The sequence below is a fragment of the Drosophila persimilis genome, unplaced genomic scaffold, assembly GCF_003286085.1.
Source record: "Drosophila persimilis strain 14011-0111.01,24,50 unplaced genomic scaffold, DperRS2 tig00000653-arrow-arrow-pilon, whole genome shotgun sequence".
NCBI classification, from domain to species: Eukaryota; Metazoa; Arthropoda; class Insecta; order Diptera; family Drosophilidae; genus Drosophila; species Drosophila persimilis.
The window spans coordinates 528,734-555,456 of record NW_020825330.1 but is presented as its reverse complement, the minus strand read 5'-3'; the positions used below and the strand labels follow the sequence as shown (position 1 = coordinate 555,456).

The 26,723-nt window shown below is 47.0% G+C and overlaps 2 protein-coding genes across 6 annotated transcripts; both read right to left on the bottom strand.

The window, feature by feature from the left end:
• Positions 1–867: 867 nt before the first annotated feature.
• On the bottom strand, positions 868–19,363 carry LOC6601713. Of its 5 annotated transcripts, XR_003409025.1 has the most exons (13): positions 19,211–19,362; positions 18,806–18,984; positions 8,461–8,853; positions 7,360–8,367; positions 7,158–7,254; positions 6,185–7,100; positions 5,614–6,126; positions 4,995–5,111; positions 2,926–3,198; positions 2,712–2,864; positions 1,485–2,651; positions 1,270–1,395; positions 868–1,062 (listed from the first exon to the last, which is right to left on the bottom strand). XR_003409025.1 is itself a non-coding variant. In XM_026991104.1 (12 exons), exons 4-12 carry the CDS (start codon positions 8,092–8,094, stop codon positions 1,335–1,337), a joined length of 4,032 nt encoding a protein of 1,343 aa, XP_026846905.1. In that variant the 5' UTR covers positions 8,095–8,367; positions 8,461–8,853; positions 18,806–18,984; positions 19,211–19,363; the 3' UTR covers positions 1,069–1,334. The 5 variants fall into 5 exon arrangements, 4 of the variants coding, with proteins under 4 accessions (XP_026846905.1, XP_026846907.1, XP_026846906.1 ...); XM_026991104.1 differs by lacking the exon at positions 868–1,062 and having other exon boundaries at positions 1,069–1,395; positions 19,211–19,363; XM_026991106.1 differs by lacking the exon at positions 868–1,062 and having other exon boundaries at positions 1,069–1,395; positions 1,485–2,645; positions 19,211–19,363.
• Positions 19,364–21,387: 2,024 nt separating this feature from the next.
• On the bottom strand, positions 21,388–26,216 carry LOC6601714. Its single transcript, XM_002026736.2, has 13 exons — positions 25,975–26,216; positions 25,829–25,878; positions 25,575–25,770; positions 24,422–25,451; positions 24,214–24,348; positions 23,919–24,130; positions 23,780–23,851; positions 23,425–23,714; positions 23,172–23,352; positions 22,849–23,109; positions 22,320–22,778; positions 22,074–22,250; positions 21,388–22,008 (listed from the first exon to the last, which is right to left on the bottom strand). The coding sequence occupies exons 1-13, from the start codon at positions 26,008–26,010 to the stop codon at positions 21,856–21,858; spliced, it is 3,252 nt and encodes a 1,083-aa protein (XP_002026772.1). The 5' UTR covers positions 26,011–26,216; the 3' UTR covers positions 21,388–21,855.
• Positions 26,217–26,723: the final 507 nt, after the last annotated feature.

Genomic DNA, 26,723 nt, shown 5'->3' with positions numbered 1-26,723 from the left:
TTCATGGTTTGTGTGTGTTTGTATTGGCGAAAGAAATGTCCGACATGTTGAAGATTCACTGTAGATATGGCATAGTACGGTGTGCACGGTGTATGTTATGCAGCGTAGCTCGTTTACTGTGATTGTTTTTGTTTTGGGCGGACAGCCAGCACCTAATACTCCTACTAGACGCATTGGTAAAAGTTGTGATTGGGCGGTTTGCTGCTTGTGTTGCACTGCACCCTGCACCCTGGGGGCTCGTGAGTGAGTGTGTTGCATGCACACGTGAAATGAAACAATACATATGTATGTTCATACTTATATACATATATGCGATTTTACGAATTAACTTGTGCAATTTTGAACTCTTATTGAACTTATTGAACAACCAAACGATTGACACACAAAATAGATGACAGCCAATTAGGCCGAACTATAATTTTATTGTTTGAATTCAGTTCACTGTCTATGTCTACGACGGTCTGTACGCCGAAGGTCTTGATGGATAACCAAAAATTAAACGGTCGGTGTATACTTCTACGCAAAAGGCACTACGCTCAAACAATGCTTACGATTTCCATGGGAGTTACATGCGGGATGTCCATTTGTTCTTTGTAGATCCCCAAATGGGCTTGTTAATTGTTTATTAATCATAGGGATTCAGTTATTCCAACTCCATTTATGTGTATATTGCATTGTAGGTTCATGAATGAATTACAGATCTATCTGTTTTGTTGCCGAGTCTACAATCCTTGTATTGGTATTCTCTCTCGTTTTTGTTGTCTATTCTTCAGTTTTCCAGTTGATCACCACAAAACATGCCAATTATGATTGGAGGAGGATTATTTGATTTTAAATACATATTTCTAGATTTATAGATGCTTTCGGTTTCTCTGTTGCCATCACGTTGCTTTTCATTTATCATTTTTAATTTGTTAAGAGAGTACATAGTATAGAATTTGTAATTTTTGTACAATAAGAGTATGTTCCTTCATATACACTAAGATCATACATATATATAGTACATCTGGTACGTGCTCATAGACGTTTCTCATTTCAGTTTTCTGTATGTTGAAGAAGTTTCTGCAATAAACAACGAAACTGTGACTGTCTGCACCTTAAACTCACGAAGCAATTAACAATTACGTATTACATGTACACACACTCATGAATCAAATACGTACATACATATAGAATACACATACATACATACATATATATGCATATTGTATACATATATGTACTATGTATAAGTTAGTTAGTAAGCTAAAACACTATCCCAGGCCCTACTTTTGCTTGTGCGGCTTCCTTTTCAGCAACTTGTTGACCACCGTCTTGAACAGATTTGGTTTTATTCATAAGTAGCCCAATGTGGCATATGTCTTCACGAAGGTTCCATCGCTAGTGCTCACGTTCCTGTGGATTATTGGAGGTACATACATACATTGATAGCGCGTTAACCAGGGTGGGGGTAAGGGGAGAAACTCATTGCATTGTATACTAACTCGTCTTCCCAGGGGCACACCGCATTGTGTTCCGGATCGACGACGCCGCCGCCGCCACTTCCGCTTCCATCTTTTCCACCATCCTTATCCTTGTCCTCCTGCGAGCTGTGCTTTTTGCCATCAGAGTTTCGTTTCTTGCGGCGCTTGCGTGCCTCGTCATTGCTGGATGTCGGAGTTGCTGTTGCTGTTGCCGTGGGAGCTACCGCTGCTGCCACTGCCACTGCCACTGCCACTGCCGGACGCTCTGTACTGCTGGCAGGCTCGTCCGCTGGATCATCGTCCACCATCGTGTCTACGTCCAACTCAGCCAGGGGCGCCATGGATGGAGCAGGGGTGGGAGCAGGCGGTATGTAGCCGAGCTGTATGTCGCTATCTATGCTGTCAAAGTCATCGACCACGTCCTTGGTGTCGTTGCCGCCAAACTGCAGTCCTTCTTGGTACTCATCGGTGGTGGGTGAAAGCTCATCTTGTAAAGCCTCTGACACTTCGGACAGGGGTACCTGCGCCTGGGCTGGGGCTGCTTGCTCCGTTTCGTCGTCGTCGGCCAATGCGGCATCCTCGGTGGTTGTTGTTAGTGCTTCTTGACTCTGGCCCGAGGGTAAGCGGATATAGGAGCCTGGAGTAGTTGCAACTAGCTCCAGAACCTTAATGGTGGGCGTCGTGGCGGCCAGATCTTTTTCGTAGGCACGCGACTCGATCAGTTCGATCTGTATCTCTTTTACCACAGTCACGTCTTTCCCGTGTGTCACGCAGCTATCAACGAGTTGCTGCTGTTGCAAGCAATTTGCCATCGAATCTGCTTGGATGGGGAGGTACTCCTCGGGCGGTGGCGTGACCTTTGTTATGAGCGGCGGGGTCTGTGTGGGTGTGGGAGTCACAAGCACAGGCAACTCCGATGTCGACGACTCTTGTGACAGCTTGTTTAGTTCTTCCTCCACTTCGGTTTCCACATCCGAGCCAGTCAGTGGCTGTTGATCCTTGGCGGCAGCTGCAACTGCAACGAAGCTGCTGCTGCCACTGGCACCTCCAAAGACGGCACTCCTAGCCTGCAGTGGCGTGAGATTACTGCTGGCGACACCTGCGCTTTGGGTTCCTACGGTGGGCGTGGTGGATGTGGTAGACGGACATGCACCGGCAGTGCGTCCAAACTGGTAGTCGGAGCTGCGGCTGATAAAAATACAACTTAACGTAAAACATAAAAGGACACAAGACAACTGCTTCCCTCACCTTGGAGTGAAGGACACGGATGCCCGACGCTGTTCCGTAAAGTTGGGAGTCAGACGTTTGATGCTCGTTTCTCCACTGTCGACGGTGTTTTGGTGTCGAATGCCTAGATTTCGTTGCAGGCGATCAGCCACATCACTGCTGTCCGACGAAGTGCTATATACAGAGAGATATAGATAATTATATTTATAATTGAGTAATTCGTTCATCTACCTACCTTGTCAATCGTAGTGGCTGTACGGTGACAGCCGTCTGCTTGGACAGTACCGCAACCGGAGCTGACGCCGGTGCCGGTGCCGTTGCCGTTGCCAGCGCCGGCGCTGGATCTGTCACAGTATCCTGCTCCCAGGGACACACAGAGAGCTTCACCTGAGCTGCTGGAAGTATGGCCACCGGCTCGTCCCACGGACAAACGGCGCTACTGTTGCCAGCTAATGCTGTGGTGGACTCCAACGTGTCGAGACCGGTGGACTTCGTCTTTGGGTTTTCTCTGTACGGAGAAGATAGCAAAATGTTATGGCTCTTTCTGGAATTGGAAGCTTCTTTAGACAATTATACGGTAGACATTAGACATTAGACATTAGACAGTAGACTTTAGACAGTAGACAGTAGACTGTGGGTACAACCGGATACGATACTTGTGTGTGTGTGTGTGTGTGTGTGTGTGTGTGTGTGTGTGCGTGTGACATTAATAGTTTATGTATATGTACTATATACATATGTATGTGATGTGTGTGATGTGTGTATGTATACAACAACAGAAAATATACACATTGGGAGGAAGGAAGGAAGCGCACAAGAGAAACTCAGAATCAGAACCAGAACCAGATCAGAAACGAATGCACATCGGAATGCACAAACAACATGTAACAATATAGCAAACATTCGAGCATTCAAATAAACAATAGTATGCCGCCACCCAAAGGACCAAAACACGAAACAATCGCTGGAAACGCGGCACAGCCGGCAAGAGACAACCGGAAACGATGACCGAAGACGAAGACTCGCCGAAAGTATTCGGAAATGAACGAATTCATTCACTTTTATTACTAAACCTTGCTGGCTTAAAGCATAAAGTCGGTTCGTAAAAGATGTCCCAACAAGGCTCGCAAAAGCCAGCTATCGAGCTATCGAAAACAAAACATTTTCCGATCGTTTGCGGATCTGTTTTCGATGGATTCACAAGTTTGAGCTTCGCGTTACTCTCGTCTGGGGTGTTTTGGTCCAATGGGCAACTTTGTGTACGAGTATGTATGTATTTGGAAACAGTCCAGGAAAAAGACACGGGTAACACAGCGGTCCGACGGGATATTGATTCCTTCGGGAAGGAACATAAATGGTAAACAGTTTAGGGCGAAGCATTAACTAAAGTTGGGCTTGGGTTTACATAAATCACATGTGCCGGAAGGGAAGAGTCGCCTACTCCCCCATTGGTTGCGAAAAGAACATCAGTTTCTACAGATACTCGTGAGCTGTCCGTGGGACGGTGACCCAACCTTGGTACGGACTGTAATTTAGTTTCACCGACAAGTAATTTGTGGTGAGAAAGCACCCTTGGCTCATTTGGACTACTGCCATTCGGTAAACGGTTACGCTCTGGCTACAAAGTAAAATTAGATCACGATTTACCATAGGAGGTTTTCTAGATTTTCTACCTAGATCTATGATGCGCATATCTATTTCTGAAAGTTCTGAAGAAGCGTCCCAAGCGCTTCTAAGAGTGCCCTTAATTTGGTGCAAATGAATCTAGTCCCCATAATGGAGCACAACCAGTTGGAGATCGTACCATACTCAGCCACGCCAATGAGATCTGTGTGCTCCAGCTATCACTAAAGACAGTGCATTAGGTGATTAGCAGATTGTGTTTTTCTCTTGCAAATTGAAATATTTTAGTTGAATAGGCAACCGGTTTTTCAATCGTGAGAGTCTTACGATTTGCCAAGGACCGGAGCACGCACTTTTTGCGATTTGCGATTCGCGATAACCGGAGCATTAATGAGCTGATTAATGTATGTATTATATTCGTATTCGCGTGTGGGGGTAGAAGGGGAGAGAGCGACAAACAAAAATTTAACATTACAAATGGAAGAACGGGTTGGGTCAGGTCTGGGTTGGGGGTTCAGGGGTCACAGCAGATCGAACGACAATACAACAGGAGAGGAGAAACACTAGCATATTGTGGATAACAGGAAAATAGGTTTGAACAATTCGTTGTTGGTTTGTTACAAGTGATATAATGCGATTTGAATAATCAACCCAATCAAAAAGAAATTATGTATGTCTTACGGGAGTGCCTGTAAACTACTTTCGCGATTCCCGCCGTAGGCAGCATAGATCCCAACATCCATGATCGCCGTGTGGCGATGGGGCTGCGGCATATCGCCTCGATAAATAGAATCGCTACTGCAGTGGTGCGTGTGTGATGTATGACATATTGTATGATATATTTAGTAACACATTACACAGTAATAATCGTATTTCGGTATTGTTCGGTTATCAATTGTTCAAATGGATTGCATGTTTCGGTTCGAATGTTGTTGTTGAATTTTGAGGAATGTTCATAAGGGTCGAACGCATCGTGAGTCGTGAACGGTGAACCGTGAACCGTGAAAATACAATAAATAAATAAGTAAATCAATGATAAATATGTAAATATGTACGTTATGTACTACAATATATCTATATGTATATTAAAACGCAATGCTTCGCGCTTGATAACGACTTAAAAACAAGAACAGAACCAGAAAAAAATGCTGCTAGCCTAGGCGTTTGCTTGGTTGTTCAGAATCGAAGCAAATTAAATGATTAAGTGATAAATAAATCAATTGATAAATGTAAGATGCACACAGCCTTTCTCTCACTCTCTCGCACACTCTCTCTCGAGCGTCCTCAGAAGCCAGCTTACCTAAAAGGAATCTCGCTGAGATTGCTCTGGGAATGGGAGTGCGGTACCTTGGAACCTGCCTCCTTGTTCACCCCAATCACGGCCAGCTCATGCGCTGAGCCCGTCAGACTGCGGTCGCTGCCACGACGCCGTGCCAGGCTGCCGGGTGGCGGTGCCTGCATCATGGAGCCCGTGCCGCCTGCCGCACTGCTGGACCCCTTCGACCCCCCCGCATCCCCCAGGTTCGGCTGACTGGACAGGGCAGCTGTCATCTTCTTCTTGGCTCCGCTGACGCCTCCGAAATTGAAGAAACGCTTCTTGTACGAGGGCTGGATGCCAGTGTCCAGCAAACGCTTGTAGTGCTCCGATCGTATAAAGCGAGGGTAGCAGTCCTTTTTCAGTAGCAACATGTAAATGTGCTCTGAGGCCGAGTCGAAGGTGAACCGCGATGGGTTCTTGAGACCGCGAAGCACACTTTCCATCGTTTTTCCATCGATGTTTATCTCGCAGGGTGCTCCAGGCTTCAGAAATTCCCTGCAAAATGGCAACCAATCAATTAATGATTGCAATTACAGGGAAATGATGCACTCACTCGTAGATCTCGTTGACCTTCCGTGCCACCTGGGAGTGGGCGGATCGACGCAAGCGGTTGACAGCAATCCAGAAACGAATGTTCTCGTGCGAGTACTCCTTCTCGAGGAAGGTCGTGAACTCCTGCAGACCCGTCGGATCCGAGACCAGCTCCTCGATGGAAATGGCCCACCGCTTCACTCGTTTCTCAGTGGGAATGTCCACGAAGGTGTTGTTCAGCTGCCAAAAGGTAATGTCCTCGGTGACCCAGGGGTTCGAGGGCAGCGCCGGCTGCAGAAAGAAGTCGTATTCACTGAAGGTCTCCGAGTAGCAGACCAGTGACTCGCAGGCCTGCGACATCTTCATTCGCGTTCGGTTCAGGGACTTGCTCAAGTAGTCGACCTCTCGCTGTACATCGTCGACAGTCTTTTTCTTGTTGGGTTTGAAGCCCTGGCGGTCGCGCGACGGCACTGGACAGGGCTCCAGGGGCGTGAACTGGCCGGGGGGTGGACGGTGTACGCGCCAGTAGGCCCGCTCCTGCGAGTCTCCAACAATCTTGTCCCCCTTCTTGCGCTCCTTGGCCAAGCGCACCTGCTCCTCGGCCTGCATCGATATAAAGTCCCATTTGCCCTTCAGATTCTTATGCAGTGAGGACAAGGCCTCGGCCTCGTAGTCTTCGAGCGCATGGCGCTGTTTATTGCGTAGCGATCGCTTGGCCAAATATATGGCATACTCCACGTTATCCGGGGCCTTGTGCTGCCACGGCCAGTAATAGGGGGTCTGGAAGCGGTACAGCGATGAGTCGTCCTTCACGGTCAGCGTCTTTGAGTCGTTCACCGGAAAGAAGTACCCGTGCAGACACAGCTGGTTGGCAATGTTCAGGGCCTCCGATTCCTCAATTTGCAATCGGTCCATAAGCCATTCGATCAGATCGTATCCTGTAAGTAATTAACGATTAATGGGCTGTGGATGATGATGCTACCCCTAATGCTTACCCATAAACGCGTATGGTATAGATGTAAGGAACATTTTCTGTTGTCGCACGGGTACACCATGTTCTTGATCCTGCATCTCGCGCACCAGCACCTCCATCTGCCATAAAAGTATACAAAAATAAGTATCTGCGTACATCTGTATATATGTCTATGTCTATGTCTTTGTCTATCTCTATATCGGTATTGGGATCCCTCTACCCACCTTGTCGAAGGCCATTGGTCGGGAGAGCTTCTCAATGGTTTGCTGTGGGTTGCCACCTCCGGAACCACTGCCCGCACCTGCAAGCAGTCCTCCACTGCCCGAACCACCAGGCCCGGAGATGGAGCTGTGATGGTGGTGGTGTGACGCCGTTGCCGTTGCCGTTGCCGTTGCTGGTGCCGCTGCTGGCGCCGTGGCTGGTGCCGCCGCCTGGGACTGCTGATGGGGTAGTGCATGCAGCAGTTGTTGTTGGTGCGTTGCGGGCTGTGAATGGGCGTGCGGATGCTGGTGGTGCTGCAAGTGATGGTGGCCCACGGAACTGCCGCTAAATGCGGTCGCTGCCTGCGTTGTGGCGGATATGGCCGTGGCGGTGGACGCCAGCGCAGGACTATTGCCGCTGTTGGCGTTCCCGCTCCCGCTGCTCGTAGCCGTTGCGGCAGTTGCCGCCGCATTGTTGTTCGCGGCGGCCGATGGAGATAGCTGCGCGGCCGTGGCCGTGGCCGTGGCATGCACGCCTCCATGTGGTTGCAGGCTCAGTGTCGTCGGCTTAATGGACTGTGGCAAGTGCGTGGATTGACTGCTGGACTGCTCCTGAGGGTTCGCAGCCGCCGACGTTGTTCCGTGTCCGGCATTCGGGGCGGCGACGACAATGGGAACGGAACCGGGAGCCGACTGGGCTGAGTTTCTGAGCACTAGCTGTCGGTCCTTGTCGGGCGGCACCCCACCGGGAGGTTCCATGGCCGCGTCACCCGCTAGGGTCTCGGTATCGCAGCCGCCGTCGCTGCGTCTGAGGTGCTGGTCTGATGATGATGGCTACTGGGCGCTACTCTAACTACGCTTTTGATACTGCTATTGGAATACTTGAATTGCGGATTGCTTTCTGCGGTTGTGCGTTCGGTTGCGCTCTTAAATTTTGATTGCTGCGTAATCCTCGAGCTGGATCACAGTTGCTGCAGTGCTTCTGCTGCAGTTAGCCGAATTCCATCATGTCCTTGTGTATGGAAACACTTGCTGTGAAGCAGAGAACCAGAGAAGAACAGAGAAAAGTCTAAGGATTCCATTCCATGCGGACTCGGTGACGGCAAGGGGTGGACTTTTTCTTACAATGCTTCATGATTCGATCAGATGCGGTGGTTCCACGCCCCCTTGCCACCAAGTGGCACGCACTAGCACTAGCGAAGCCCCTACACTGTCGCGGCGCTCCGTAAAATATCCTTCCTTTCAGACCTCAGATCTCAGACTTCAGAATTCAGATTGCTCTGAATCGATTGGGAATCCGGTTCCTTTCGGTTCCTTTCGGTTGCGGTTTCGGTTCCTGCTCCTGCTCCCCTCCTCAGAAATGTTCAGTGGGCCTCCATTCATCCATAGTACGTTTCCATGGCCTCCGCGTGACGGCGGCTGGTGCTCGATGATGTCTCCTAGGGCCTCCTCTCGCCAGGTGCCACTTGCCTCTGCCAGGCGCCTCTGGAGCAGGGGGCGGCGTGTGCAGCTGAAGACCTGCAAGGACAACAAAACGCTTACATATTATTTAAAGCAGCATTGCAGCTGACATCTACCCAAGTGCTGTGCTAAACTACTAGAATACTCTTGTTACAGGCCAAATCCACCGGGACATGGACCTGTGGCTCGACGATCAGCACCTTGAAGTGGTGCGTCGTGATCTGTGTTGAAGGGAGGGGTGCAGGGAGCTGCCCCCCACATTTCCCTTCCATTCCACTCCACTCCCCGGGGATGAGGTACATGTAGCCCACAAAGAGGGATCGATTGATGGCTCCGGTGCCCCAGTGGGTCGCTCTCTCTCATATTTGCAGAGTATACTATTTCTGTAAGCTGTAATCAGCTGTCCCTTTGTTTATTCTGTTGATGCCGTCTGATACCGAGAAATCTCTCTATTTTTAGCCTGTTTTTCAATTATTCGGGTCAAGCGATAAAAATGAAAATTTGCATACAATCACACACACACACACACACACACATGTACATGTATATTGCGACAGCCGGCTTACACACATACACATACATACATGTACATGCAAGTGCGCCGATGCGCCACCCCATGACGCGGTTCGACTCGACCTGAAGAGAGCCGACAACTCGAGAAGCTCCGAAGCCGAGGCTGGAGAGCTCCCCAGAGCCGAGGGAGGGCCTGGAGACGACTCTCCCTGGCACTCTCCCTCTCCCTCTCCCTCTCCCCGTCTCCCGTCTCCCGTCTCCCTCTCCACCTCTCACTCTCAGGAAGTAACGAACGGGACTTTAGACTGCTGCGTAGTTGCTGTCCTGATTTTTCCATTTATTTTTTTATTTTTTTTGTTATTCTGGGAATCTCCAGCATACGGATGTGCGCACATGTATTTCCACGAGTACCATAAAATACTTTTAATTACTTGAACACATGTACATATGTATGTGCGTATGTATGTGCGTATGTATGTGCGTATGTATGTGCGTATGTATGTGCGTATGTTGCACGTTTGCAGTGCACCGATACAACGAAAACAAAACCGATGATTGTTTAAAAATAGAACCCATCACTGGAGTCACTGGAGACGGCAAATCCACACCACCAGACCCACGACCAAGCCCAGGACCAAACCCAGGACCAGTCCCAGGACCAGTCCCAGGAGCTCCTGTTGGCTCCTGACGTCGCAAATGACGCAAAGCGAGACGCATGTACGTTATGTTATTTATTTTTATCAACGGATCATAGCTGGCAGCTGCAATCTGTCGGAGAGGAGAGGCTCAAACCCATGCAAGGACTGCACTGCACTGCAGTGCTGGCTGGCAGGATGGGTGGCAGACTGGCTGGATGGGTGGCAGGCTGCTCCCAGTGGGAATTAAATGACGAAACACGGGGGCGGCGGCTGCCTGCAAGTTTCTTTTTCTCTTTTTCGCTGCTTGTGTGCGTGTTTACTTGTTTGTTTGTGCGTGTGGGTGTCTGTGTGCGTGTCCGTGTGCGTGTCCGTGTGCGTGTCCGGGTCCGTGTCCGTGTACATACAACCATTTTGACATTAGCACACGCACTTTCCCCACATCGACCCATCGACCTCTGCTTGCCCCCTCCCCGGGCGAGGCCCCGCCGTTCCAACCCAGTCGAGTCGCCTGCTCCGCTGTTGTGCCAGGGGCTGGCAGTCGGCTCTTTAATTTGTGAGCAGCATTTGTGAGCGACCGAGGGCCGGGTGCTCGACTTTGGGTTAAGATGGAGCTGACCCCCAGATAAACTTGGCGCGAAAACACAGGATTGCTTTGATTATTGCATCAGCTGTATTCGTAGAAGATTCGGAAGATCCTGCCGTAAGAAGGAACTGACTTGCCAGTAGTCTCTCCTTCTCCATCTTTTCGCAAACCCGAAAAGGTCTTTCCTCTCGCATGAGCCCTTGAGAAAAGCAAGTTTCGCTATCGGACACCTTAACGGTCCGACTGAATAGGAGGCGGCCAGCAAACCCGACCGAAGGCGCAAGCTGCTCCACAAAACTCTGTCTAGCACATCCTTCAGCGCATTGGGTACCCTCGGAGCTCCGCACAGCACAAAATCCAGTGAAAAGCCAACAAGAATTATCGGTTCGAAAACACGTATACGTAATACGTATACGTAAAAACAGCTACTACCGTATCTCCCGCAAACGCACGCTTTTTAATCGGATATCCAATGGAGAAATTTTCGAAAATCTCTCAAATGTCCTACGATATTTCTATCTTTATGGTACTGTCTTTTCTGCTATTTTTCCTAGACCTTTTATGTGGGTCCCAATACGCCATGCCCATTGCACGGAACATGCTGCCCCCTGGCATGGCCTGGCATGCCCTGACACTCGTCATGGAATTCTCGTTAATCAAATTTTGAAAACAGGAAAATGCAGCAAACGCTGCGACACCCACGGCAGCATCGAGTGACATGAAAGATCCATTTATGAATGCAAATTGAATGTAAGCTGAACCGACGTCATGGTTGTGTGTACAAAAGTACATATATAGACTGACAAATGCGTGTGTGTGTGTGTGTGTGTGTGTGTGTGTGTGGGGAGGGCACTGACGCTGCAAGGAGTCGAGGTCGCGTAATCTAAAATATCGTCGGACACGATAAAAGAAGTCGGAGGCAACGGAGAGGGGCACGGGAGCGGGCACGGGCACGGGAACGGAAGATGACCTGAATTGGCCTGGTTTATAATTGAATGACTCAATCAATCAGGCAATCAATCATTTATGTGTTCCTTGTCGGGGCGGGCATCCGCGACAGCGACTTTAATGCATCTACATCTGGGGCACAACTGGGCTAAAGGGGTACGTAAAGGGCGCCCATAAATATGACTAGAGCCTGGCATCAGGCAGTATTGTGGCAGTTCCTCCTGGCTTCCTGGCTGTCTGGCTGCCTGGCTGCCTGGCTGTCCCTGCGCCTCTGTCCAGGGAAAACCAACAAAGTGAATTAATTCATCACTGCGCAAACGCACAGATTGCCGGCCATGGGAGTGAGTTTTCCCAGAGTTTAGGCAAAGCTCTTCTCAGAGGGCGCGTGCGGGGCTTCAGATCTGTTTTAGCGACCCGCTGCCTACAGTCTTTGCACGGAGAAGAGCGTGTGTGAGGGAGAGAGAGAGCGGGAGAATGGGCAGGCGCGTGGCTGGGGCCGATCAAGGATATATATAGATATATCCTCGGTGTCACATGCATCCACTTTCGGCACATATCCAGTATACCCCTCCACTCTCTTTTTGAAAAGAGAGGCACCCACACACACCCACACACACACACACACACACACAGATCTAGGGAGCTCCCTTAAACACAAACTGACACACAAATGCGAAACATACGCGCTGGCCATTTATACGAAATAGAAACAAAACAAACCCAAGGCGAAGCAAATTAATAAACTTCTGCTAACTGTGCAAGTGTGTAGCGGCAAATGAACAAAAAACCCAGAGGCAGGCCAGCAAGTCAACAACAACAACAACAACAATAATAACGAGGACAGGGCTGGGCAGGCCAGGGCTGGGCAGGGCAGGGGGCTGGGCAGGAAACCTCCCTCGCAAACGGAAACTCATTTGCCAACAGTTTGAAACCAACTTCCGGCCCAGTGACGACGACGACGACGACGACGACGACAAGGGCAGCACACAGCCAGCACCGGCGACAAATGCATGACAAAAGTCACATTTAAAAGCCTCTCTCTTTTGAGCGAGAGCGAGAGCGAGAGAGAAGGAGAGGGAGAGGCAGAGGGAGACAGGTGGTGGGCAAAAGTGCGGAAGGAAGGGAATGGCGGCGTGCGAGAGTTAGCACAAGGCGGGAGGAACGAACAAGTATCCAAAAATAAGTTCGCGAGGCTCCCAGCATCTGACAGGACATGAAGTTAGAAAGCTAACGCGAATTATTAGAGCTCGAAATCGAGTTTCAAGTTTTACTGCCACGAGTATTTACCGAGGAAGCTGAGAGGCAGCTGCTTGCCCCAATTCGCAGCACACTGCTGAAGAAACATCTGAAACAACATCAGGTGGACAGTGCGCCACACAAGTGTATACCCACTCCCCGCTCCTCACCTCTTTGCTCGTCACAGAGTTCTCCGTTCCACCTTCCACAAGGGAAGGGTGTTCAAGGAGCGAGATTCACTTCATTCAATGATCCTTCGGTATGCTGGTGCCTTCTCGAAACATAGGGCTATGACTAGCCTCAGAGGAGCTAAACCAAATGAATCATGCACAAGCCATGCATATCTTTTTGCAATCTTCCGACCTAGCCGGCCCAGAAGGGTCTCCAGTCGCCAGTCTCGACCTGCGTTGAGCGTCGCCAAAGACTGTGTATTTGTAGGGAGGCAGCAGAGAGCTGAAACCCCGCCGTAGAAAACCCTTTTGGTCCCTCGAGCGAAGTCTTGCAACAAGGGGCGAAAGCATGCGTCGGATAATCAAACTAAAGTAAAAATGTCTAATCCTAAACTTCAGATCCGCATATCTACCCACAAGTATATATTTATCAGAGCATGAGAGCACTGTGTTCCACTGTGTACCTACTGCAGGTACATATGAACGCAGGCAGGGGCACTAGAAGATGGATGGAGATTATCGCTACGAGTACGTACAGGGCTGAGTACAGGGCTAAGTGCGGGTGCACCGAGCGGAGGACATACGCTCGTCCTCGAGGAGTACTCGTTAGAAGAAACAGACTTTGAAGATGCATTTAGCTCTTCCAGTGCCTGCAGCTTACACGCATGCCATACACAAGGGCTGAGAGGCTTTTGAACCTTCGCATTCGCAGGAGCTTATCTTTAAATTGATATTGATTGCCGAGCAATGCAGTGCAATGGAATGCATCGCGGCGCAGCTGATGCGATTACGCGCTGTGCTCTTGTGCCTCCCGTACCTCTTGTGTTTGCTGTGCAGCTTTCCCCCAAGCAGCGGGGCTTTGTTAACGAATTACCCTGCGATTCCCCATTGTCTAAGCCCTCCGAGGGGGCTAAGTCCTTCCCCACCTTCCACTCCGTTCCAAGGCAACCGAAAACAGCGCCGTTTACATGGGAAAATGTACATGCCATGTACTCGCCAGCAGAAGAAAGTATTATACAACCAAGCACATGCAGTATATACAGTATATACAGTATGTACAGTATATATGTATGTGTGCATGTGTATGGGCATAGGCTAGTGTCTCTTCTGAGACTGGCCAACGAATTACAAATCGGACTTCTGGCTGTGGCTGTGGCTCCTTCCTAGATCCAATTTTCGGTATTGCATTTGCTTCGCGCTTCTCCGTGTGTGTACATACCGATGTACATGTGTGTGTGTGTGTGTGTGTGTGAGTGTACCCTGTCGAAATTATTAAGTTTCGAAAAATAAATAATCGCACTTTTCCCAGATACCAAGAGAATAAGCGCCAAGCGAATGCAAATAAATAAATAAACTCTAGACGGAGGCTGAACATACACATACAAACGAGTATGTACAAAATAACTTTTACATATGTATATACGTTGTACGTACATACATATTTCCTGAGACAAAACCGAGAGCGATGACTGAAGTCTCGCGAACAAATAACAAGCAGCGAGTAGAATCTCGTGGACTAACGTGAATGGACCTGCAAACGATCGATAGGTGACTAAGTAACGAGTGATCGAAAGCCTAACTTTCAGGGCCACAAGCTGGGCGCTCAATGGGCGCGTTTACGGCCCTTGAACTTGATCAGGGATACGTGATGGATTGCTCGCTGGCTAACGCACTTGATTGGTGCAGAAGTTCAGGCGTTGGAATGCATGATGCATGATGCATGATGCATTGCTGTTGGCCTATTTTGATAGCTGACATAACAATAATACATCATCAATTTAGCTACAGATATCCTGCGGTGCTTCGAAGACAATATCGACAGGTTCTGAAGCGATTATCATAGTGTCTCACAGTCGTTTACCAGCACTCAAAACATGATAGATGGCACCTGATGCATGATGCATTGTGTTGGTGGACTTCATTTGGCGATCGTTTGCGGAGCTACAAATCTGCTGATATATAGTGACTTATAAAAAGTCACTTGAAAAAGATTTGGGTACAATTTGTTGTGTGCAGTGGTGGGGTGGCTATATTCAAATACTTGGTTTGGCTAGCTTCAGGAATTCAGGACATTGGATATCCTGTCACACAGTCTACATCTACAGCTTACTATATCCCATATCCCATGTCCTTTAGCCCACGTTAATCGACGAGCAGGCCGTTTGTCAAGATGCAGAAACAAGAAACTTGCTTAAAGGGCGAACAGTTCAAAGAGTTCAAATATTAGACAGCGTATGGTAAGAAGATTCCGAATCAACTTTCATCAACTTAATAATAAATACACACACCCAGAGGTACACATGTATGTGTGTAGATATGTAAATTCGTTCGGTTCGTCCGACCGTCTCGATTCATGCGGTGGGTGAGTGAGTAATTACGCCGTAAATGCTATAACGTACACGTATGTATGTACATATATAGGCATGTATGTATTTGCAGTCGTGCAAACGTCAGTGTGTGTGTTGGGAGTGCAAAAGAAATGTCTCGACTGCAGGATACCCCGCTGCCCAAACAGCGGTTAATGGTTTAAAAAAGATCAAAAACCCCATACACGAAATTGTGTGTTGGGTAAGCAATGTCTCGTAGGTCTCCTAGTGCCAAAGGCTATACGTATACGTGATATATGTACATACATATGTACATATGTTCTAGATGTTCTAGATGTTCTGCAGATGTTCTAGCCTTTCAAAATGCCACTATACTCGACTCCACTCCTTCCCCTGGCGTCTCTTTTCAAATGAAATCTCGTTTTCAAAAAGTACTCGTATGTAGTTTTTCTGGTGGTTTTTGGAGGTTTTTCCAGCGACCGAAACAAAACCATTAAGGCCCCTGCCCTGCCCTGCCCTGCCCTGCTCTGCTCTGCTCTGCACCGCCCTGCCTGCAAGGGTATACAAATAAATAAATAAATACAAAAAGCCAGCCAGCCGGCCAGGCCAATTTAATACCAAAGACTATACAAGAGAGGAGAATAGAACGGAACGGAACAGAACAGAACAGAACCCTACAGAACTTATGGCCGCACTTACACTAGCACGCACACACACACACACACACACACACACACATTCACCCATTCACACATTTGCATACATGCAGACTACCCATACACATTTAAAGAAAAGCTGAATAAAAACATTTCGTGTGCATACAAAGGAAAACAAAGATAAACAACACACACCGCGATGCCGATGCCGATGCCGATGTCGATGCCGAATGGTAAGTAGGGAATGGTAGGGTGTTTGGCCGAAGAAGGTGGGCGGGGGTGGAATGGATGTGGAGGGGATGTGAATGGATGGTAGGAACGAGCGTGGAGCGTGGAGCGTGGAGCGAAGGGGGGAAGGCTGAAGGAGGTAATTGAACAACGCGACTACGCTGCCAGTCATAAATGTATGTATGTGCATCTGCGCATAAACATACATCATAATTGGCCTTTGATCCCCGGGGATGCTAAGTGTTCAATGGCAAACATGAACAAACAAAGTGCAAAGAATGAATGCAGCAAAGGCTGGCCGTCGATATTATTAGCAATTGCATTCGATAGGCCACCCCGTTGAGGGGCTACGAGCGATGTTCTTGCTACTTGTATTCCCATTGGAAATTCAACAATTTCCATGGGTTTCCATCGCGCCGATAACCGCGGTAACCGAAGAGTAACTTCTTGCGACTGCTTTTCGATCCAACATTACGGATTGAGGGGGTTCCCCTACCCATCCATCGGCCTTTACGGCACATCCTAAACCTGGTTCAAGCTGGATTTACCCTTAAAGCCGAGGAACACTTAACAACGCTGTTCTTCCCCGCTGAATCGTACTCTATATTGTATGTAGCGGAAATGTCGATAAATGCCACTGAAAAGTTTTCGAAACCAAATTATGCAATATGGGCCTTTCCGTTCACCAAAAAAGATGGCAATAATCGAATGAGCGGTTCTAAAAAACAGAAGCGGTTTTCGCGGTTGAGCCACAAAATTGCAAAACTCTGCGAATTGCATATCTGTCTGGACCGTCTGTCTAACATTTTCTGGCGTGATATATGAAGTATTGGGCATTAGATCCGCGGCGTTACGTTACCAATTCTGTCAGATATGGATGCACTCCATATGGATGCCACTCCTGATTGAGTTTATTCATAACTATACACCCACATAGTATATGTACATATGTACATCATACATTATCCCATTTCCGGTGCGGATAAACATCTGGTGTGAACAGATCGTAAAGCACAAAGAACGCCTAAAGATAGACGATGGTGGTGTCTCGAAAAGGATCCTGCACGCTAAATATCAGCACGGAAATGTGCATTTCGTGACACATGAATGAAATGACTCATTTTTAAATGATCGCTACAAAGGCGATCCATATGAACAGACATATGTATGTGTATGTATGTCTGTATCAAATGTCAAACAAAAACAACCCTGAATGATGATCGCAGCGTAAAGAACATTGATTCCTGTCAGGTATCAGGAGTATCAATAGCCGCCGACCAAGTTTCGCACAACTTTCACACAACTTTCACACATTAATCTATGTACATACAGATCTGTACATATGTACTATATCATGTGTACATATGTATGTACAGGCTAATAAATTAAAATAGTACAGTATCAGCGCCACAACACAACAGCAGAGCGGAGCAGTGCTCCTAGGCGGATTGTTTTGTGTGTGTTTTCTAATATGTATGCATGTGTGGGTGTGTGTGAGCTGGTACGCATACATCGAGCCAAAAGAGAGCCCGCCCGAGCAACAAAAAGCTTTGATAGGCGCAGCAGATAGCATACTACGTGGTTTTTCTCCTTTTTTTGCCCTGCGTGGGAGAGGGGTGGCGGGAGGGGGTACTAAGTAATTGATGATGATTTTCTGTGTGTGTGTGCGTGTGTGTGTGTCCGCGTCGGGCTCTGAGCAAACGCACAACAACAACAATGTCAGCAGCACCAAGAACAGAACAGAACAGAACGGAACGGAACAGAACATTTGCTCAGGCAGAAAGTAGAGTAGAGAAGTTGTCTCCGCTCAAAGCCATCCGACAAGCCATCCCACAGCCCAAAATGCGCAAAACAATTTTTGAGCACATCTACATTTACTTTTTATAGAGCGAACACTCTGGCAGCGTAGGCACTAGCTGTGGAGTGGAGGGGAGTTGCGCGAGGCGGGGTGCTCCTTTTGGTTATGCCTCCAGCAAGCAGTGCTGTCGTCGAAGCAGTTTTTGTTGCAAACATTGCTGGCCCCTTACCGCTCCTCTCTCTCCTTTTTCCCACTGTTATTACGTATCTATGTGCATACATGTGTTCATATGTACATATGTATGTATGTTTGTAAGTTTGACTTTTCTCAATTTGAATTTATAAAGAATAGAAAGCACTATATCGTTCTTTTACATATGTACATAGATTCACTGGTTATTTAATATTTGCATATGCATGTGCGCGTACATATGTATGTATGTATGTATGTATGTATGTACATAAACATGTACATAAAGCCACGAACCAGCTGGATAGCAACTTCTCCCGGAACTCTATATACCATATTGTTTAGTTGTGTGCACACACACGACATGAGTATTTGTGTGTGTGTACGGGTGTATGTGCCGTGTACTTTCCTGGGTCAAGCAAAACAAATTGTTTAGCCAAAAAACCAACTGAAACAATTTTTAAAGCACGAGCGCACATCAACATAAACACTTTCAAAGAAACATATGTACATACATGTATGTATGTATGTTTGTATGTATGTATACGTAAGACATCCCAGACACACATCCTCCACTCAAAAGACGTCCAGAGGAGGCATAACTGTAACGCAAAAACTCACAACACAACAAAAATTTTCACTGTCAATGCTAACACACAACTAACAGAACAGAACAGAACGGAACAGAAGAGAACATAACGGAACAGAACAGAACAGACTCACTTTTGCACACACAGGCAAAGTATTTTTTCTGCCTTATTGCGCTGCCTTTCCCATTTGCTTTTGCTTTTGGTTTTGGTTTTTTGTGGATGGTCTTCCTCTTCATTCGAAGAATCTCGATTCGATTCGTTTTCCACGTATTCTTATTATTTTTTTGTTGCACTTAACACGCACAAAAATTTCTAAAAAAAAAAATTAGAAAAAAATTGTATCACACTCCGAATGCACTTCGTAGGCAGCACAGCTTTTATTTAATTAGTTTTCTATTTATTTTTCGATATCAGCGAATTTTTGAGACGTATTGGCAAGTTTTCAGAATCCAGTTACGACAGCGGATAATTTTTTTTGTTTTTTTGTTAATTTTCATCCTGGCTTTCTCATTTTTTCATCCATTTTGATTATGCTCACCAAAAACCGTCAGCCAGTGCGAGCAAACGACGCACGAAGGACAAGGACGTCCGCCGCACACGATACTCAGAGCCTGTGTCCGCGTCTAGAAAAATGGAAAATGGATTTTCCTTTGCTACTGAGTCGCGGTCAAATGCAGCGCGCAGGCAGCCCACAGAGAAAAACGAAGTAAAATAAAAACTGAGAGAGAGAGAGAGAGAGAGAGAAAGATAGAGCAGAGCGCCAAAACCGAATGAGCGAAAACGCTCCGCTCGGTTTTTGGTATCTCTCGCACTTCTGTGGAAAAGCTGCTACAGCAGGCAGCAGGCATCCAACAACAGTTCCCGCAACTGTTCCGCTGGAAGTCAGAAGCAAGAACGAAATCGGAAAGGGAACGGAACGGAACTGGAAGGGGTACGGTACGGTACGAAAAGTCGCGAGCAAATGAGCAGCAAGGATTATACATAAAAGGGGATGTTTCTATGTGTGTATGTATGTACAATAAGTATGAAAGTTTAATGTAATAACTTATTGGATCTATTATACATGCACATATGCATATGTACTCTCTTAATTTGAGCTTTTTTCTTATTGGGACGATGGCTTAATTAAATCATTATATCACAATATGTATGATGAATGAATATACCTTGCAAGAGCCACTGTCCCTTCCAATAGGACTGCCACTGCCCCCCCCCCCCCCCATGGCCATTGCGAGCGATATTTTCAACACCGCTGCTGTTAGCGGGACATCTGTGCACGTAGGGATATATCGCCTATCGTGGCTCATCTCTACCTTTGGCGCCAAAGAGCACTAAATTCAAAAATTTCAACACCTCCCTTCCTGTTATGCTCTCCTCTATTTCTGGAATAGACTTTTATATGGCTCATTCAGCCGAACCAGATCTATGCGAAAAACACACAATAGTTTGATGTACACACGGATTTTAAATTATTTTATTTTCAGAATTAATAAGACTTTTTTTGTGTTTTGTTTTTTTTTTTCAAAAATACAACAAGAAATGTATTAAATAACTATAAACACAATGTTTGTACACGTTGAAGTCATCATTAATCGTAGGTTACACTGAGGATCAAGGATCAAGTACAAGAAGTATTGTTGAAAATAATCTGTTAATTAATTATGTTAGCTGTTATTTGACCGTTATACATATGCATCTATTTAAGTATGTACATTACATATAAAAACGTACACGTGCATTGTCCAGTTTTACATATATTTGAAGTAATCGAGTGCTTTAAATACCAAATCTATGTACAGTTTTCTGTTAGCAATAAGATTAGTTCTCAGATCACTTTAGTCTACCCTAAATGTAGCTGCATTGTAATTTCAGTTTTTCAGTTATTTTCAGTTTCAGAACTACAAGATTCTATCTACCCATCAGATTACAAGTACTAGGCGAGCACATTTTGGAAGAGGGTCCCCCAAATCAAATGAAAAGCAGTCACAGATACACAGATATAGATAAAGATACTGATACAGATACAGATCGTTACACGCCGAAGAATCAAGCACGGTACCCATCAGTCCAGTACAGTCCAGTCCAGTCCAGTCGTGTAGTACCAAAGACTGTACAATATATGTACATTTTGTTGCTAGAAAAGTTTGGGACCCAGACGAGCTGAGTGGCCGAACCCGAGTGGGTAGGCAGTGGGCCACGGTCACATGCGAGGGATAGCCTAAAAGAGAACTGAAGCCCCGCACGCGCCCCTGTCTACGCCATAGAAGAGTTTCTTGGTACCGTCCTTCATGCCACATCTTGGTACTGTATAGTCTTCGGTAATACACACATTTTATGGCAAACGCCGATATCTTTGCATGGGCTCTTCGAGTCGTACAAATTGAGTGCTATGTTTCGGTAACATAATGTACATACATATATGTAATAGCAATATTAACATGTTATGTTACACAAATTTCATAAGTTTTACTATAATTTATACTATTTTGAATACAAACATACATACACATTCATATATATGGTACCTCTAGATGTATAGTAAATGTCAAAAATACAAACACATTCGGAATCGAACCTCATAGCGAAAAACATGAGAGTGGTCCGTCCAATGCGAATAAAATACTAGTGTGTGCGTGTTATGGTCGAAGACGTACACAATACAATACCATACCTATTTGCGCAAAGATCACTTGCATTTATCAAAAATTTTCTTTTTTGTTGCATATACACTCGTACATCAATTAATTAGAGAGAAAATGTTATACTGCGCGGTCTTTTTTGTTCTCAATAGTATATAAATACCTACATATGTATGTATGTATTTACGAGTAATACGAGTGATCAAATTATTTCTATCTACATATTAGAGAACTAAATAAAAAACTTTTAAAATCAGGTAATTTTTGCCGGTTTTTCCCTTTGAGTTTTGGCTTGATTTTTAGTTATGCTACTGAGACCAGAGTCAAAGTGAAAGTCCTAGTACATATTAGCCTTGTGAACCACACCTTTTCGTAATTTTTTGTTTGCTATTTTGGCATCTGACTAAGCCATAGCCCTTCCTCTTGTTACCATGTTACCATCCGTGTCACCCTTACAGACTACCGTTTCATTCGATTCCGAAGTCTTCTAGAATTATCACAAGAAGTTGGCATTCGTCGTGTGTTCAGTGGCGCTTTGCCGGCGTCACATATAGGATGGCGAGGACTTTCGGGATCGCGAACGTGGCTTCGAGGGGCTCTTGAGGCTATGCCGAGAACTACTGCGCGGCTTGAATCCACGATCGTTCCAAGGCTCCGAAACACGGCCGAACCAATGTATTAGATCCATTACCTCTAGCTAAAATGGAAAGAGGTTCAGAGGTCAGTTAACTCAAAAGGCTTTCAATGCGGGGGGGCTCTCACCTGGAGGGTTTGCGGCAATTCCTTAAATATTTCGCACTTGGTGAGCTGTGAATGCTGGGATAGGAATGAGAGGCATTTCGACTTCAGAGCAGTAGCCATGTATCTATCCGCAATGCCCAGAAGACAGACCACCGAGTCCTCGTCAATCAGAGAGTACAATGTATTCTCGCACAGTTCCTGTTAAAGCAGAGAGTGTGTTAGGGACGGATGCACCCGGGTGGAATGGTGACTCCATTCCCCACTTACTTTTAGATCATCAATGGAATAACGATCTGCCAATAGCATCAGTTCGCAGACCTGCTCGGCCCCCACCGTACGATCAATTGGTGCCCCATAGAGGTACAACAGCAAGCGGCGAAAGATCACCGGCGAGGTGTCCGTGATGATGACTTTTCTATTGATTGACTCCTGCATGCCAGACATCAGGGCCTTCTTAAACCATTCGCATCGAGCAGCGACAATTACGCGATGTGCCTTGAAGCTGTGCACCTGCAAAGCTGATGACGCAGGTTCTCCTCCTCCGGTGGAGGCTGATGTTGATGTCGGCGTGGCCTCTGTGTCCAACGCATTTCCGGTTGATGCATGCGTGTGCACCTCGAACTCCATGTCCGCCAGCTGGGTGGAGTGCAACAAGCGGAGTGCGTTCTTCGACAGATTGCTGTTGGCTGCAATCGGTGGTTCGCAAAGATGTCGAATGAGATTTAACTAAGGGATAGAAGACGATAAAGGGATCAAGAAAATGGATAAAGCTATCCGTGATCGGTGCAGTGCAAACCTTAATGCTCTTGTAGTCATAATAATGCTGTTGATTGAGTCGAAGCTGTTCCGCATTACTCAAGCTCACATTCAGGTTATTTTCATGATCGGCCATTTTCAAATCTTGGCTCGCCTCCCCACTGGAGGAGCCACTGGAGTCCAATAGTCCCAGTTCAATAAGAGACTGCGTGAATTCCTCCTTGTGCACCAGCATACATATCTGACTGATGGCGTCTCGTAGGGCACTCTTGTGATCCAGAAGCTTTGCGATAACGCCGTTCTGTACATGGGAAAGAGAATCATCCATCTAATCGCATCTATGGCATCTATTGATTTACTCACAATCTGACTGGTGGCCAGCTTAAAGCAAAACTTAAACTCCTTCCAGCCCAATTTGTCATCGAGGCGATCAGACATGTTCTCGACTATGAAAATATATGCGGGAATGTCAACAATCAGCTGCTCTAAGTTTTGATTAATTGTACTAATCTTGCTTAGGAAATCCATGTCGCAGAATGTCGTTCTGGAAAGACAGACAGAAATGAAATGGCAGCATGAATGGGAGTCGAGACAGATCCAGCATATATCTATATACTTTTTATCATTGATTATTTCAAGGGCAGCTACAATCCGTCCGTAAATGTCACGCATTTTCCGCACTTCATACATGTAGAGAACGAATTTCAGATCGTTCTCGGCGGAGCTCAGACGCTTCTTGTCCGTGTGGTGATTGTCGTAGAGTGTAAGACCCACGGGAGCACCGCGACGGGGCCGTGGCACCGAAGGTTCACCGCCGCCCGGATCGACATAGTGCAGTTGCATGACAATAGCATCATCTGCCTGCTGCTGTTGCTGTGGCAGTTCCAAATGGGAGCAATTAAGGTCCTAAGGGGAAGTGAGGGAGAGAGAGCGTTGATCAATCATTCCATCAGTCAAAGTTCGGTACGTACCTTGCACATAATTTCCAACGAGTTTTTGATTTCTTCTATCACAGCAGTTAATACAAATAATGTGGATTCAATCTGTGGAAACGAGTCAGTGGTGTAGGGGAGGAATGCAATGGAATGTGGCTCGGCTCTGTTTACTCACTTCAGGTACTAGATAGTTCACCAGCTCGGCTTTCTCCTCGACAGTTAGTCCCACAAAGACACCGAGCACGTTGCGCAGCAGCTGCTGTATTTGTGACATGAAAATTGGAATACGGGTGCGGATATACTTGACAATTTCATTCTTCTGATATCGCGTCATATGTGTGGCATCCGTGATGAAAATATTACAGAATTGCAGTACCTTCGCGCAACCTGGCAATCGCACGAACACATTAAAAAAGTGAGCTGGGAACTCTGATCTGTGGCATCTGAAAGGTATGTTGCCGCTCTCTTACCTATGGCACACTCTCGCAACGCATCCTGAAACGTGACACACAGCTGCGCAGGCTCGTGTGAGATGCTCACGGGATTGATGCACTGTATAACGCGATTAAGGATCCCATGTAGATTCATAGTCACGTTGACAACAACTGCAATTGGAGATCAGAGATCAGAAACTGGAGCTTGGTTGTTTAGACATTTGGATATTTGGTTTCTAGTTACATTTTTTCAGTTTCATCAGCCTCAGGTACTTGCGCGTTGGCTCTACCAGTTTAGTCAGCGATGGCTGCGATTCGGCAAAGTCTATCAGCTTCTCGCAGACATCCTCCTCAAGGTCCGGGAGCATGGACTCCGTGTACAGCCAGTGAAGAATGGGGCTCAAGAGGAAAGTGGGCAAGTTGCACAGAACGCCTACCGGTGTCAGTGGGGACGACGGCGGCGTGTCCATGGAGCTGGGAAACGGCGAAGGGCTGCGGGCCCGATACGGCGACAAAGGCGGTCGCCTAATGCTGCATACAGCGAGGCCAGCGCTCAATCCGCCCGCAGGCAGCAACGGGGATGGGGTTGGCTGTATTATTAGATCCTGACAAAAATTGAATATGTTCTTGCAGTGGGACTGCGACGTTTCCAGGTGCGAGTCGGAATGTGAGGTAGGCGGAAATCGATACATGCCACCACCGCACTCGACGCTGAGCAGGCCCGTGCCTGTGCCCCCTGCACTGATCGCCGGTTCCGAATCGTTGCCATTGCTGAGGCAGTTGAAGCTGCTGCTGAATTGGTGCACTCGTTGGGCCCCCAGACCCGCCAGAGTCTGGAAATCACAGGGGGGCTGGAGATAAATGGGCGATAGATTCAGGCGCGGCAATGACTTCTGGTGCTCATCATCGCCGGTGGCGTGGGCCACGGAAATTCGAATTGGATTCGGATTGGGATTGGGTGTGTTTGGTCCGCTATGACAAGGTCCAGTTCCAGGTGCACTTTTGACGACTTGTCGCGATGATGCCGGAGCACTGTTAACGCACATACTGCAGTCGAATCCGTTGAGCCGCAGAATGGAGGCATGCAGGGCATATTCCAATCCATTGGCGCTCTTAACCATCACATCGCTGAAGTAGGACTCCTGCAGGGCTTCGCCAAAGCTCAGTTGCTTCTCCTGACCGGCAGCCTGGCCGTCTTGCAGTCGCTTGCATTCGACGGCGTACCAGTTCTCACAACTGAGCACCAGCGTATCAGTCGGTGTTAAGGTGTTGGTCTAAAAGGTAACGTAAACCTAAGACAGCGTTAGTTAATCCGCCTAGACTATACTTACATACTAAACATATGTACGGGTTCGGGATTGGGATTGGAATTGGGACTGTGATTGGAGAATACTCACGCTAAACTCAATGCTGTGGCCGGCAAAGGCTCCAAACACGAGACGGGGATTCGTCTCGTGCACATCGAAGGTCTCACAGCTAAATAAAACACTCGCCGAGTCGCAGAAAGTGCCGCAGTCTTGTGTTTCAGGAAGTGGACTGACCAAATCATTATACCAAGTAATATCGCTGGTATCGTCTAGGCGAAATTTGATTCTAAAATTCCAGAAGGTGTCAGAAAGTTAAATGTCAATGTCGCACACAACATACATACCCCTCTAGGCCAGATAGCTCACGCTTCTCCTCGAAGGTGCAGCAGACAATCTGTCAATAGACAAAAAAAGGGGGGCATGGGGCACGGGGCCCGGGGCATGTGAAACACCAGCCAGGCCAGGCGTGATTTGGGGGACTGCTGCTTACCTCCCAGGTTCCGAGAAACGTGTGGACCAGCGACATGTTGGCTGTATCCTGTATCCTGTACCCTGTACCCTGTACCCTGTATCCAGTATGCTGTATCTTTGTAGTGGCTTCTAGTTCAAGTGCTCAGCATTGCATGGCGATATATTGATGTGATGTATATTTTATCCAGGTTAGAAAATCTTCGGGTCTTCAACACACGCACACATTGGCGTGTGTACATACATACATCTGGGTGTACATACATACTACGTATGTACATACATATGTACTTCGGAGAGCTTAACGCTGCACTCTGTGGCATGTAGCACTGGAAATGTCCACTTAAGTATACTTTTAGAAACAAATTTCCATACTTTTGAGTTGTATGTTTTTTTCACGTATCGCGATTTACCTCTACATCTATGTGTATGTACGACACGTACTGTATGTACATATGAATGTGTGTGTATTTATTGTTAAAGAATTTTTTTAACTGCGCTGCTGCTGTTGTTGCCTCTCTGCAACAATTTCCAGCAGCACCACAGGAACTTCACTCTCTGTCCCTTTCCCTTTCTCCCTCTCAATCTCCCACTCCCGGTTTTTTCTCTGCTGCCGAAGACTTGCGCCAAGAGAGCGAGTGCAAGAGAACGAGTGCCAAGAGAGTGTTTGGCAAAGCTTTCAAGCAGCTGTTGCAGCTTTTGGGTGGAACTTTCAAATACTACTAGTTCATGTGAGGAAGGAAGCGGAAGCTCAATACACCACGCTACCTC

Excerpts from the sequence above, each read along its gene's own strand:
- LOC6601714 (XM_002026736.2), bottom strand. The coding sequence starts at position 26,010 with ATGTCGCTGGTCCACACGTTTCTCGGAACCTGGGAG. Across the intron at positions 23,852-23,918 it reads TGAACTATCTAGTACCTGAA|ATTGAATCCACATTATTTGT; the intron begins GTGAGTAAACAG and ends TCGTTTCCACAG. Across the intron at positions 23,353-23,424 it reads GAAATAATCAATGATAAAAA|AACGACATTCTGCGACATGG; the intron begins GTATATAGATAT and ends CTGTCTTTCCAG.
- LOC6601713 (XM_026991104.1), bottom strand. The coding sequence starts at position 8,094 with ATGGAACCTCCCGGTGGGGTGCCGCCCGACAAGGACCGACAGCTAGTG. Across the intron at positions 7,255-7,359 it reads GACCAATGGCCTTCGACAAG|ATGGAGGTGCTGGTGCGCGA; the intron begins GTGGGTAGAGGG and ends CTTTTATGGCAG. Across the intron at positions 1,396-1,484 it reads GTGTGCCCCTGGGAAGACGA|GAACGTGAGCACTAGCGATG; the intron begins GTTAGTATACAA and ends AATAATCCACAG.